Source organism: Adelges cooleyi, unplaced genomic scaffold, assembly GCF_023614345.1.
Source record: "Adelges cooleyi isolate 19-005CV unplaced genomic scaffold, UGA_ACOO_1.1 ACOO_flye_CR_arks_rails_tigmint_CR_PRNA_247, whole genome shotgun sequence".
Lineage (NCBI taxonomy): Eukaryota > Metazoa > Arthropoda > Insecta > Hemiptera > Adelgidae > Adelges > Adelges cooleyi.
This window is the reverse complement of record NW_026095912.1, coordinates 9,008,936-9,023,815: the sequence shown is the minus strand read 5'-3', so window position 1 is coordinate 9,023,815 and position 14,880 is coordinate 9,008,936. Positions and strand designations below refer to the sequence as shown.

Below are 14,880 nucleotides of genomic sequence, written 5' to 3'. Positions count from 1 at the left end.
ATGAATTCAAAATATATATAATTTGTAATACCGTTTTCGTAGTAAGTACAGTAAAAATAAATAAATAAACAATTCAAATACAAATTAAAAACGATTCAACTAAATAATACTTACACTAAGTACACATTTATAATATTGATTACAGTGGAAATTTGAAAAATATATAAATAAAAGTTTGGCTCATTTTCATTATAATAAGTCTTTTGAACAATTTTGAACAATTTGTTAAGAATACATTTATTTTAATTCTTTAATATTTAATTCAATGAATGATATTGTAGTATTCAATATGAAAAATTATAAGTTAAGATATTTATAACTCATTTTTTAGATAAAAATTAGTTAAGACAAACATGTAGTTTTTTATTATTTAGAAAGTACATAGTTTTGGACGTTAAATCGACAATAATAAATCTAGATAATTAATTATATTACTTTGACTAGAATTTAGAGGGGAGTGAAAAACACAATAATACTATTAATAATAATAATAAACCATTTTGTCTGTACTGTATATAAATATTGATGGAGTATAGTAATAACACACACACACTCACAATGTGCAGCACAAAGCAAAACAAACAGCTAATGCGAAAATATTAATTTCGTTAATTTTTATGTATAATGAAATTGTTAGGAACTAACATGTTAAGCAATAATAAAAAAAGTAATCAAGTTAAATAAAAGAATAATTTTAACAGTACATATAATCAATTTTGAATACAAATAAAAACAAAGTAAAGAAGATAATACATTTTCAATACGATTGTCCCAATTGTTATAAAATGTTGGTTTTAAAATTATTTACTTTTATCTATTTTTTAATCGAGTTTTTAATTTGTTCTCTACTTCTTTACTGAATACTGAAACACTATTAGTCTGCAAGTGTAATAAGAAACTGGAATAACTGCATTACGACTATTCACTCGTTCACGGTATAGGACTTAGTAGTTGTATTGATCGTAGTCGAACAGTTGTATTTGATGGTATTCTCAAACGTAGTACTCATGTTACATACATTGTTGTGGTTCGAGCCTAAAAAAAGTAAAAATTAAATAAACAACCACAAATTAATCGGTTAACTCTTAAAGCGGTAAATAGCGCGACAGCTTTAGCATTTGTTTAAGAAGATAAAATAAGTACTAAGTGTCTGATACAATAAGATATAATAAGATGGACCGATTGTGGATGGTATGACAATTTTTGTTTTTAAGACACGCATTTTGCAATTTTTTTTTTTAATTATAAAAAGCATAGAAACAATAGTTGGTATGATAAGATTTTTGAAATTAAAATATTCGAATATAGTCATAGTCCACAGCGTCCATCATTGCTACTACTTCAAAAATAAATATAGCTTTAACTAAAATAAAACTATGATAAAGCTGTAAAAAATGAAGACAATAATCATTAGAGATTTGTAAGCAGAGTAGACAATATAACGCAGAGCTGTTTATCTTAACAAATAGTAACTTGTTAACAATATTTATAATAAGTTTGCATAATATTGTTATACTACACCAAGGGGCAAAGCAAAATAAACTTGATTGTTTTTAATTTTCTTAAAGCTAATTATAATTTGTGAGTCATTTCACCCTCTTAATCAACTTCACAGTGGAATAATAATAGATTATATAATGCTTTAAGCAAAGAACAAGATAGGTAATGCTAGTAATTGGGCAACGACTTGATAAAATTTCAATGTCTAGCTAACAGCAGAGCAGGTGCGAAGGAAGTGGCCGATAGATATAAATTCATGTATAGTGCCGTGAAGGTTTCAAGTGATTCATATCATATCATCTGTTGAGGACGATTTCCATAGAAACAATACCTGAGTACGAATATAATTTATTTGTGCCAGAATGAAATGTTTCGTTAAAAGAGCTAATACTAGTATCCTCGCTCGAGTTGTTCAACTTGTAAACATCATATGCATTTGACTGAAAATCTTCGCACATATCCAAATTGTGGTCGATTCTACAAAACGATGAAGGTTATTTTCCCATTATTATGTTAACATACTATTTGGCAATTATATTCATCGCGAACAACGAGTTTGTCATTATATTTTATGACTCAATTAAACATCTTCAACACAGCAAAAGTAATGAAGTAAAGTAAAATCACTATTATTTGTGTACTTGTGTAAATTTGTTTAAATAACTTTCATAAATAAATTTTGGGCTTAAACAAATTTAAAGTATGAATCATTTAATTCCTTATTACCTTGTGTAATAAAAACTTTTTAAAAATTAATTCACAATAGGAAAATTAATTACTGAAGTATATTATCAAATACATTTTATGAGTATTATAATATTAAAATTTATTTTGTTTTAAAGCACAGCCAGTTAAATTTTTAAAAATCAGTAACACTTGACCATTAGATTTTATTTATATGCAATTGCTACCAACAATTTAATATTGACGCTACATTCAAGCCAAAAATATTTTCAACTTCACGTTGATGAATGATCAATGAATTACTACTCACGGTCAACTAAAATTGAGTTATTACAAATATAAACTACTTTAAGATTAAAATTAATAACACACACAGCTGAATTAGATATAATATCAATAATAATGTTATCAATACAGTTATAAGCAATTATCTGTTACCTATTAAACTGATCGAATGATGATTCATGTTCCATTTCAGTTGGACTTGTTCCATCTCCCTTTGCCTTATACTTTGCTTGCCTTATAACAACCAGTCGTTGCCTGGCTTCCTCTAGTTCACGTTCGATCCTCAAAACTTCAGATCTATTGAAAATTAAAAATAAATACATTTCACTAATATTAACATTTTGTCTTTTTTAAACTATTACCTAGCGTTGATTTCTTGAGCAATACCGCCCACCATTTTTTTGCTAAGAACTAAACTCCTTTCTTCATCGTTTTGGATTGCCTGTTGTGCGGCTTTCACCAGGTTATCAGTGGCACGCTTTACAGCATTGCCAGCAGCCTAAAATCATAGTTATATTGTTTTTATTATTATGTTTTTCTAACATCAATTTGTCGACATAAATTACCAATAATCTCTTAGTTGAACTACTATCAGGATCGGCCTTTACTTTACAAGATACTAGCAACTGTGCGGTAGAGGAAGCAACTTGCTTGGCCGAAGATATCAACTTTTCTTCACTAGATATTCCTTGGACAAGAGAGTTAGCAGATTCTACCAAACTGTGAGTGGCCGCAGCAACTAAACGAGCAGCAGATATTAAGCCTTCAGACCATTGGCCGTCATCTGAACTTGTTAGTGGTCTTCGGCTAACCTATTTTTAATATATTAAATATGAATATGAATACAGTAGATAAGGAATTGAATTTCAAATTGATATTTAATCTGAACTCTGAATGCAACAACAGCTTCATAAAAAAAAACCAAATATAATTGTTAAAGAATGGAATAAACTTTAGCATACACATTTGAAACTAAAAGATAGCATAGTGTGTTTAGACGTAAATGCTTAAAAAGAACATTTCGATTTTTTGCTTCAATTTTAACATATTTGATGTTTTTGTAAAACTTACTTTTCCAGAATCGATAAGTTCACGTTGTGCAGCTGATGCTGCTTTCACAAGAGCAGATGTGGCAGCCGCAATAGATTTAGCTGCTTCTAGTATAACTTCATCAAAGTTTGAAGTAGCATCGGCCATTTCCTAAAAATATTACAAATTTATAAAGTATTATGATAGGTCAATAAGTTTAGCTGATTTACTTCATTGACTGATCTTCTAGGCCGTAAGCTGGCAAGCTTCTTAGCAGCAGCATCAATTGATTCAGCAGCACCAAGCAACTCATTCTCGGCAATTATTGTTGGATCTTCAGGACTCACCCAGTCGTTACCTATAAATTCAACAGAAAAAAATGTAGACCAACTAATGGAGTAGAACTGAAAGAAAAATTGCATCACCTTTAATTATTTCAGTAACAGAAATTAACTCTGTAACATACTGTGCGATCATACGAGAAATTGTTTGTAGCAATTGTTTGTTTTCAGTACTAGAGTTGGGTTTTGATACGATTTGTAGTACTGTTTGTAACAATTTCCTATATTCTAGGGCAATATTTTGTCCAGCTTGCAGTGTTCTAGATTTTAGTTCAGAATTTTCAATAGAGTTACTGCAACCCTAAACACACCAAATACATTAAATACAAAGAACGCAATTCCACAAAATTGATATATTTTAAGTTACCTTGCAAACAGTCAACATATCAGAAATGGCTTTACGTCCCATATTAGCAGCAACAATAACGTCTTCTTGTTTTCCACTGTTACCAGCTGAAACTGCTTTGGCAGTGGCCATTGTAATAGGTTTAGTACTTCGTACTAAGTCTTCTACTGTTGTTGTTGTTTTATAAACTTCATGTGAATTTAAAGCCTGAAGAATTTATATTAAATTATCTAATGCATCTAATCAATTTTCTTCAATACACTATAAATAAAATTCTAACTTACTCTAATTTCTTGACCAATTACTTCAATAGTGGATTCCAAAGCTCTCGTTCCACGCGTGTGTTCGTCTTCAACTGCTTTTACAGTCTTTAATAGAGAAGTAACATTTGTAACCATAACCTTAAAAATAAAAATAATAATATTTTAATAATTTTTCTCGATAAATATACTACTAAATGTAAGGTATGCTATCAACAAGCTTTACTTTTGCGCTATCTTTCAGTTCATTCATTGAAGGATCATTTATGTTCTTTCCGGAAGCTGCTTTAGTAGCTTGTATTAAATCTCCTAGTGCGGTTGCAACATCTTTTACTGCATTGATTAACATAACCTAGAATGATTATAGTGAATGTAAATACTAAGTTCACAAAATTAGGTGTTATTAAAATAAAATACCTGAGCTTCTGGATTGTTAGCACCTAAAGATGCTGCGCCGAATTTCACTACTTCAGCTAATTGTATTATGGTTGACACTGCGTTTTGAGCAGCTACTGCTAATTGTTCCTGAGAAGAAGCTGCGCCTAAAAAGTATTAAAAACAAAAAGAAATGTTTTAATATGTTACTCTAAACTAATGTTTGAAAATAAATTGTAATACAATTACACTAACCAGTAACTAAAGTTTTAGTGTCTTCCACTAAAGCCTTAGCAGTTTTAAGAATATTTTCACGGTGATCAGAAAACGTTTCGTTTTCGTTTTCAGCATGAAGTGTTCCAGCAGTTGCGAAAAGAATTGTAGTGTCTAAATCACCAATGATTCCAGACACTGTACTAGCAGCGTTAATACATGCTTGAGTACCACGAGCACCACTTGTCGACAACTTTTGAATAATCTAAATAAATAAATACATTTTTTATTTTAACTTAATTTGTGGTACTTTTTTATAAAACGAAAGATTTTTTAATTATAACATACTAGTTGTTTTTCATTTTCAGTCAGGGAATTTTGCAATTGATAATCATGAGAAGATTTATAATATCCATAATTTTGATCATTGATGTGAGTATCATGATTATATTCATACCGCTTGTTTAGAGTTGATACATCTACTTTGTCTTCTCCTAGATATAATAGACGACGTTATTATAAAATTATAACCATTTTAATTTTACTACCAACCAATTGAATTGTATGAAGAATTATTTTGATCAATAAAACCAGTGTCATTTGAATTGTTGGAATATTCGTGGATTTGGAAGGTTTTCTCAGTGTTATATCTTTTTGCCTTATTCACCGGTGAAGTTGCAATGTCAACCAAATTACTTAGACTTTCACCAACAGCCCTTAAACAAACAAAAACCATTTTCAAAATACCAAACTATTGAAATATTACAATGTGATCACACATACCTAGAAGCATCCTGAAGTCTATTCAGCAATTGATTTAACGTTGTTGTCACTTGATAAGCAGCTTCCGACAAGTCTTGTAGCAAGTGTCTGTTTTGGTCATTTTGTGATAAGTTACATACTGCTACTAGGTCTTCGACAGCTATTGCCACTTCTCTTGCGGCTGCCATCAATTGCTCTTTACAACTCGGATTCTCCACAGTACCGGCGACCACCTAATTTACAAAAAACGCATTATAGATAATTTAGAAATAGCACGAGATAGGTTTTACTGACTTTTGTACACGCCACCAGCTGTGATGTAGTAAGAGCACATGTAGTGGCAGCACTAATAACGTGAGACTGATGTTGTGGTTCAACTGTGGCTGCTACATTTTTGGCTTTGACCACAAGTGCAGCTGTTGTATTAGCAACTGCTTTAGCTAAACTCAACAATATATCTCGAGATTCGTCAGCAGTGTCATCTCCGATTTGGGTTAGTACTTGTTGCGATGCTTCGCCCACTCTACTAGCCGCATTCAGGAGATTTTGACGTGACTATAGACATTTAGTTTGAATAATTAGTGATTTTTGATTATTATTACTAAATATGTGTGTAGCATATATATACTAACAGTATTTGAATCTGGTTGAACAGCTTTCAGAAGTTCAGAAAACGCAGAACATAGTTTACGAGCGGCATCTAATAAATGGTCACCGGTTGGTGTGAGTGCAGCTAATACTCTTACACCTTGACTCATTTCTGGTAAATTAGTAGTGATCGATGTAATAGCTCTTTCAACACTCGAATAATCAACTTCCCCTAAAAAAAAAAGTTAAATATTGTAACCTAATAATATTTACACAATTAATGCATAAATAATAATAATTACCAGAAGTCAACGTCACTACTTGGGCTGTTGCAGCGTTCATGGCTGCAATTTGGGCACTGATGTTTTGCTTGTTTGAGTCAATAGTCGTTTCTTTCAGTTTAGTTGAAGCCTACATAAGTTTTAAATAAATAATTGTAATTAATTTTATCAACTTAATTACGACAGGCTATTTGATGAAAAAAATATTTGCTTACAGGATCGTTACCAAACTCGGGAATGACTACTTTGTTGAATAATTCTTTTTCAATAGTTGTTATGATTTCTTGACTATCAGATATAGTCTGGCATAGAGCTTTTTGAGGTGCATTCAATACTTTGATTTGCTTATTTTGTGGTGCCTTAAACGGAAACACAAATAATTAAAAGTGAAACTATCAAATTAATATATTTACTTACTACATATGGTGTATGTGAAATGTTTATTTGACCACTGACAGTCGTGTATTGAGTACTGCCTACATGCCCCATTCCATATGGTTTTGCTCCTTAATAATACAATTTAAATTAATAAACAAATTTTTAAAATGGAGATTCAGCAAAACAGGTAAAATTTAACTACTTAAAGGATTTCACTACATATTTTTAATTATATTCATCAAATTATTATAGTATTAACTTAATTTGTAACAAATATAAATATAAACCGTATTTAAGTATTTTAACATGTTTGAACTAATAGTTGTAGAAGACTAATTATAAGGACAACCACTACAATATGATGAGAGAAAAAACTACTTTAAAGCATCAAAATCTAACTTTTTTGTTATTCGTTAAAATGAATTAATGGCATAAGACAAACATGCTATTATTTTACTACAGGTATATAAACACAAATAATATAATAACAACAAACCAAATAAAATCATGCAATTTACATAAAACTGTAAAACCTAAACATACATATCAATGAGATGATAGATATTACATAAGATTTTGGTAAAATATATCCTACAAGAAAAAAATAATGATCAGATGAAGAGGGTAACAGACTAAAAGTAATAAAAAACCAAATAGGAATGGTTAAATAAAGTAAACTCAAAAATGGGGTATAGATCCAATTACCTTAAGATATCCAGTTGGTCTCCAACACAGTGTAAATTTACAAAAGATGATGCCTTGCAGTAATCTATAACTCCTGAATAAAACATATTGTTCTTTCTCAGTGTGTTGAATACTAGTAAATGGATAGACCTTTTGCTGAATTACTAAATTATCACGAGCAATAACAAATTTTTGAACAGTGTCACATATTTTAAGAAAGAAACAATTGTATTATTACCTATGTATTATAAATAACAAATAATGAATATTGAAAATCTGTATACCTAACATGGTTTTTTCTAACTTGGAAGAAACTTGTAAGTACTTATTTTTTATTCACAAATAACTGTCGCAATAATCAAAAAACTGAAATACTTAAAAATTGTAAGTAGGATGTGAGTAGTTCAACAATAAAAGTTACATAATTTATATTTTGTGTTAACAATGTAACAAAATGTAAAAATATAAATATCTATGGTGTAAAAGAGAGGATATATAATCAATGTTTGATATGGTGCATGTGCATGATATAATAAACAGATGTTAGTTTTGTAACATAACAATAATAATTTTATAAAAACTTTCCATATTAATTGGTCATTAAATACTTAATTATAATACATTTTACAAAAAATTTAGAGCTGCAGAAAATATCAAATTATAATGGTTAATATTCAGTGATATGGTGTTATTAGAAAGCTAAGTGAACTATTACATTTGTTATCATATAATTTGTATACATTTATAGTGTAATAAATAATCATTTTGTTGCAAAATAAATTAAATGTTATAATGTCCTCGAAAAGCATTATATAAGCCTATATAAAAAACTAGAAATATGTTAATATTAAGCTCATTACTACATAATATTATATTTATCTTTTTAGTTATTAAATGTATATTGTATGTGTGCATTATTTATATTAATGTCATAAAGTAGTACTGCAATTACCTTCAGCTCCAGCTCTTATAACAGCAGGTTTGGCCACCGATTCAGTGTTTACTTTTCCAAACTGACTACTTTCATGTTGCAAAATTGTTGCTCTGAAATATATTTTATGTCACATTAATAAACTGTACTTGATTGGTTTAATTTGTTTCAAAAAATAAAAATTAGATATGAGTTGATTAAAAATTACTTCAGTGGAGAAATGCTGTCTTCGACCATTGTTGAACCTTCATCTCCTTCAATACCAAAATGGTCTTTTGACTTTTTCTATAAGTATATAAATTATGAGTTAAAACAGTTGGTCATAATTATACCTAATAGCTTACTTTTTTCAAAATTATATCAATATAACCAGATATTAGCTGAAGAATTTGTTCAGCTTCTGTAGTTTGTACTGAATAATATTGATCAGAATAGTCTCCAAAGTCTAATGTAAACGTATTGGGTGAAGCTCCCCAACGACGTACAGTTGTCAAAGGCCAAGTTTTAAGAATTTCTTTGGTTCTTTCATCTAAACGTAAAACTGATTCTTTGGTTACACCCAACAGGCGAGGAACTAGTTTATTTTTTCCTTTCATTTTCTCCTAAAATTACAACAACAAAAACTATAATAAAGAATTTTATAAACCTAAAAAAGTAAGTAAATTAATAAATGTTGAGCATACTTTTACTAAGAAAAACGTTACACCATATGTAGGCAATGATCGTGCTGTTTTCGTATAAAACACTTTGGCGTCCAGCTCAGACAAACCTACATGTTTTTTATGTTCCACAAAGATTTTTTTCTCTATCCCTTTTACTTTTATATAGGACTGTGGGAGGAATTCTTTTAGACTAAAAATATAGAAATAAATATTTGTATACATTAGTCAATCAATGTACTAAACTTAAAAAAACCAATGAATTCATTCTATACTATGTATTTTGAAATATTACTCTAAAAATGGAGGTCGATGTTTAGTTTCACAGTAGTTTCCAAACTGAATGTGTGTTTGAATTCCTGCTAATTGCAAAGCAAGGTCCTCGGTTACTGGATGTGTTCCATCTAATATCGCATCTCGTGCCTTAAAAATAACAAATAATTAGTTTATTTTAGACAAATGTTTTTTTATAATACGAGTTTCTTAGTCATACACATGTACCTGGACATATAATAAATTTAATTGAACTGGATCATGAGAATCAATGTTACCGTCAGAGAAAAAGAATTTTCTCCTTAATAATACAGGCTCACTCTCGTCAATACCTTGCTCTCTCAATGTTTTAGATGGATCAACCCAGTTTACTATAAAAGTAAATAATAATATAAAATTAAGCAATGGGTACTTTTGAATGGTGTATATTAAAATTGTAACAAATACTTGAGATTCAAAAACAGTAAGAATTTTTATATTAAGCCTAATTTTTTTACCTTTTTAATTAAGTAATTCAAATAATTATTCCAATATTTTAATTTACTATGGGAAAAATGAAGATAATATAGTAATAATCACAACTTTGTAACAAGATTATCAAATATAAAACGAAGAAATGTATAGGTAGTATCTGAACGCATTAACACAATACAGATTGATTGTATAACAATAAAAAATCTAAAACTAAATTATTTCAATTACGATTTTATTGATACAAAATTTTGTTTGGTAAACTTGACATTCAGTTAACTTTATCCTACGCTTACTGAATGTCAATATTTCGGTCACTTTAAGGTAAGGTTTGTACATTTAGTAGGTAATTATATATTCCAATTGATTCCAATTTAATCAAATATTGTATTACCTTTTCTTTTAACAATACAAATACTGAATATTACCTTCATCATCAGTCTTTAACTTTTTACGCAACTGTTCCATTTTAGCATCTTTTTCGCGTTCCCGATCTTCTTTCCTTCTTTTAAGAGTTAATGTACCAAAATTTGCTTTATTTTCTATTTCTTCTTCTGGATTCTCCCTAACAAGACTGTATTCATCGTGATTTGTAATTCCTAAAATATAGTAGCAAATGTATTATACAAGTACAAACAAAATAACATTTTTATTATTAAACACATACCAATTTTTGTACATATAACCACCATCAGGTTAGCCACAGGTTGACTGTCGTCAACAAGTAGTGTTTTTATTGTGCCATCAAGCATATGTACTTTTAATGTCCTCATTTTTTTACGGTATTCCAGCAAATCCTGTAATTTATTAAACAATTTTTAAGAATAATTTAATGTTACCTTTAATTGTAATACTTGGTACAAAATGTCCAAACAATTTAATACTAAGAGTATAATGTTATGTTTCACTTTTCATTAATATTATTACAAAAATTAATTTTTGTTACTTTTTTTTAAAACTTTTAACAAAATCATTGTTTTGTGACATTTTTTTCAAATAATGTTTATATCAACTTGTATTAGGCATTAAAAAATAAATATATTTGAATAATGGAATCAGTTATAGTTTTACTTACATTTAAATTGTGTTTAAAAAATGTTTATAATATAATATAATATTTTAACTAAACTGGTTGGTTATTGCAGAAACAACACATGTAACATTTGTTTAATTATAAGAGAAAAAAACAATATTTTTTACACGTAATTTCTGCTTTACACTGAATTTTCGAATATATTTTCTTAATTTATTTTAATGATACATGATGTATTGTTTTTACATCAAAATATACGTCTAGGAATACTCTACAAGAATTCGTTTTAAAATCAAAACCATGTAAATATTACATGTGATGTTTTTGAAATAACCGGTTCAATTGAAAATAAAGGGGTTAGATGTGTACTGTGTAGCTCAATGAAAAAGAATTAATTGTACTTTTAGATAATTCTTTTACTGGTTTAATATTTTTTTACATATAAAACAAGTATTTAGATAATAGTTTTAAGCTTTATTTGAAATAATTAATGTTTTCAATGAGCACAGTATAAGGAAAATCAGCTTACCCCATTTCTTAGTATATAATATTCTAAGTTGCGTCCAGGTTCTAGCCATACTCCTTTTTTAACATCTTCGTCAGCAAGAAATAACCCATAATCTTTAGCTGAAATAAAACAAAAAGGATATATTTTACTTAGTATAATGTGTTTTATAATAATGTTAATACGGCAATGTAAAGTCATTAACAATAAAATATTTATTAAGCAGCGTGATGTTACTCGAAAAAAAATATTTGAATAAAAACTGTTAGTCTGAAAAAACTCAACTGATTAATTATTATTTAACTTCATAATTCAAATGTTCCAATAACTAGGCACTTTTTACACTTGGAATTATCATACATATTTAAATATTAGATAATCAATAACAACTTTTATTTATATTATTTTATTATTTACGTTGATCTAAGTTTGCTTCTGAAATTTTTTCTCTTATTAGTCGACACGTGTCATATACCGAAGTTGTTGGGTCAAATTGCATAGTCTTAGTAACATTTCGTTCAACTATTGATATCCTCAAGGAAAGTGTCGCCATCTGCAATTAATAAATATAATTTATATATTAGTAAGACTAAGTTTTAATCTCTAAATACAGATTTAATGCAATTGGAAGTAATCTAATTTCTATGTACTAAGCTTAATCACATTTTTTAAAAATAATATTGTAGGTAATATATTTAATCAGGCCTAATAAATATTGTGGTGCCATGGGAGTTAAATATTTTTTTTTTACAAATTAAAAAAAAAAAATTGAAAACTATACGCTGTCTCACTAGAGACTGGTACTGCCCAGAAACCAAAACACATTTACCTTTATATGTGCCTGTGGAGACATAAGTGACGACACGTTTTGGTTTTTACACAGTACAGTTCTCTTATGAGATGAGTACATATATTTATAGTTTATGAGCTAAAAAAAATTTTTAAATATCAATTAATTATTTCTTACAAGAGTAATACGGAAACTATTAGAATGTGAATATAATATTTGATATTTATATTAACTATTGATGTGATACACATTTTTATTTTCGTAGTTTAAATTAAATTTTATCTAGCTACGCCCTAATTGTAAACAAATTAAAATGTTGGGTTTATCTTTAATTAATTCACTTCCCAAAATGGAAATATTACTTACTTCTTTTACTGTGTCAGAGTAACAATTTAAACACCTCTTAAGCAATATTAGTGAAAAATAAATGTGTAACACTCATCATAACTTATTGGAAATTATTTATTTATATTAGTAGTGCATAACTTTATAAGATTTCCCTAAACAGTATTGATTTCCGGGAATACCTTGGCATTTTGGCCATATAAGGAAAACTATGACACATTACCTTTTGATAAAGCAATGACTGTGTGCAAGTACTGAATACTTGCAATCAAATTGACAAAGCTGTCGAGGAGTAATATCTAGTCTATGAAATCGTCGATTAGTGAGTAGTTTCCTTTGGAAGAAACCGTAGCTAAAACATATCGTAACCCTGGCGGAGACAAGCTATTAATAAGGGTAGTGTCCACATAGAACGGACAATTTTTGCTAAGTTAAGGGTTATAAGGCCTTGTAAAAATAAGAATAGAGAAACGAACGGTCCGAAAAAGGGCAAAAGCTCAAAAATAGGGTCAGGGTCCTTGGGCGGTAAAAAAAATAAACGAAGTTTTAAAAATAAAAAGCCAACGACGTCGCACTCACTTTATGGTAGTGTATCCAAAAATCCGGTCTGGCGGCCTGATAATCTGTTGGCGCACTATATTGTTGTATTTTTGTGATTAATTAGTATCGATACACGAAGGTCGAGTTTAGGATTGGTTTTTTGTGTACTTCCTATTTTTTTTTAACGCGATTCCGTCGGACGTACGGCGACAAAACGATGACGAATCACTCAAGAATCCGTCGCAATCAACAACTGCTGCCCGTGCATGATAAACATTTGCAGCCGTGTGTGTACACTGTACTATATCTCAGTACGCGATTTTGTTTCAATGACGGCAGCACTCGGTACTCGGTAGATACGCCGCGGAGACGGACGACAATATTTCCCCACCAGCAAAAAAAAAATGGTATAGTGGTGACGTGGAAGGGGGATGAGACGGCGGCGTCTACGGTGTTGTATACAGTGTGAGTCAAAAAAAAGTTACTTGAGTTTTTTCATTTTCGTTTCTTTTCAAAATGAATGCGTAAAAACTGTAGACGTGTATATTGGAAAGATGGATAATTATTTTTCAGCTCCAATAGCCGACCAGTAGCCGCGAAACTCGAGCACAGTCAACGATTCTTACTTTTGTAACACGAGAAAATGGATTTAAATAGGTACTTAAATAGCTATACTGTAGGTATAGTTATTACTTATTATCTTTATAGAGTATATGTATAAGCGAAAATAGAAAAGAAGCTTAGGGGGCTTATTCCCCTCAAATGCGTTTATGTTTATCTATTACACAGTAGCGTACTTACGGGGGGGGGGTCGGGTTCACCCCCCCCCCAAAGCCAAAAAAAAAATTGTGAAAAAGTGATATATAATAGGTTTTTATCGTATATTTGTTACAATGTTACTTCTTTGTAGAAATTTAGAACTTGAAGTGAATGAATATAATAAATAATAATTTAATAATATTAAGTGTTTTGTACATTTTTGACTATTGTTTTGGTTTTATATTTATTTTAATTCATTTAAGCTAAATAGCTAGAAAAAATAACTTTACACTTCATCATGTTATCTAAACTATCTTCGGAACTATAAGTCCAGAAATTTCGTTTTTTCTTAAAATCGAACTATCGAATTTTTTCGGAGAAATATTCCAACAAATCACTTAATTGGTTGGAAAAAAAAATTGTTTATCATTTTGAAACATCAGGTTAGGTAGTATTATTTTTTTACAACCCCTTCAGAGCAAGATTTAATGTACGCCACTGCTATTACAATAAACTAAATGTGAATAAAAACGGTTTGAGCTCGAAAAAAAGTAATATGCGATAAAAAATTATAATATGCGCCTCTTGGACAAATATTTTAAAAAGGAATAATCGTTTTACTTGGTATAAACTGTAAACGATTCGGTCGAAGGTCGAGGTTCGATACCCAAGTAGAACTGACGATAATGCGAAATTATACTTAAGTTGTAATCTTAACTATTTTGTCAAGATATCTACTTGATTATTCAAAAATAAAAGTTTAAATTAGGTAGGTAGCATAAATTTAAAAAAATTTCTTTTTTTTACCTCTAAGATTATTTAGTTATTGGCCTCTTTTATTAAACGTT

The 14,880-nt window shown here is 29.2% G+C and overlaps 1 protein-coding gene across 2 annotated transcripts; it reads right to left on the bottom strand.

Annotated features, from left to right (window-relative positions):
- Positions 1–351: 351 nt before the first annotated feature.
- LOC126837123 (talin-1-like) lies at positions 352–13,614 on the bottom strand. 2 transcript variants are annotated; one of them, XM_050570928.1, is made up of 32 exons: positions 13,313–13,614; positions 12,016–12,151; positions 11,623–11,720; positions 10,728–10,857; positions 10,489–10,659; positions 9,818–9,960; positions 9,612–9,739; positions 9,341–9,509; positions 9,002–9,259; positions 8,866–8,942; positions 8,679–8,770; positions 7,082–7,170; positions 6,880–7,023; positions 6,686–6,794; positions 6,428–6,615; positions 6,090–6,350; positions 5,817–6,028; positions 5,586–5,749; positions 5,382–5,527; positions 5,076–5,298; positions 4,863–4,987; positions 4,672–4,797; positions 4,470–4,586; positions 4,207–4,392; positions 3,924–4,140; positions 3,729–3,856; positions 3,541–3,669; positions 3,036–3,281; positions 2,832–2,968; positions 2,623–2,766; positions 1,832–1,977; positions 352–1,035 (listed from the first exon to the last, which is right to left on the bottom strand). In XM_050570928.1, the coding sequence occupies exons 2-32, from the start codon at positions 12,149–12,151 to the stop codon at positions 923–925; spliced, it is 4,752 nt and encodes a 1,583-aa protein (XP_050426885.1). In that variant the 5' UTR covers positions 13,313–13,614; the 3' UTR covers positions 352–922. The 2 variants fall into 2 exon arrangements, with proteins under 2 accessions (XP_050426885.1, XP_050426886.1); XM_050570929.1 differs by lacking the exon at positions 1,832–1,977.
- Between the last annotated feature and the right edge of the window lie 1,266 nt (positions 13,615–14,880).

Coding starts and splice junctions, on each gene's coding strand:
- LOC126837123 (XM_050570928.1), bottom strand. CDS start 12,151: ATGGCGACACTTTCCTTGAGGATATCAATAGTTGAACGAAATGTTACT. Junction 8,771..8,865: donor GACAGCATTTCTCCACTGAA/GTAATTTTTAAT, acceptor AATATATTTCAG/AGCAACAATTTTGCAACATG. Junction 3,282..3,540: donor AACTTATCGATTCTGGAAAA/GTAAGTTTTACA, acceptor TATTAAAAATAG/GTTAGCCGAAGACCACTAAC.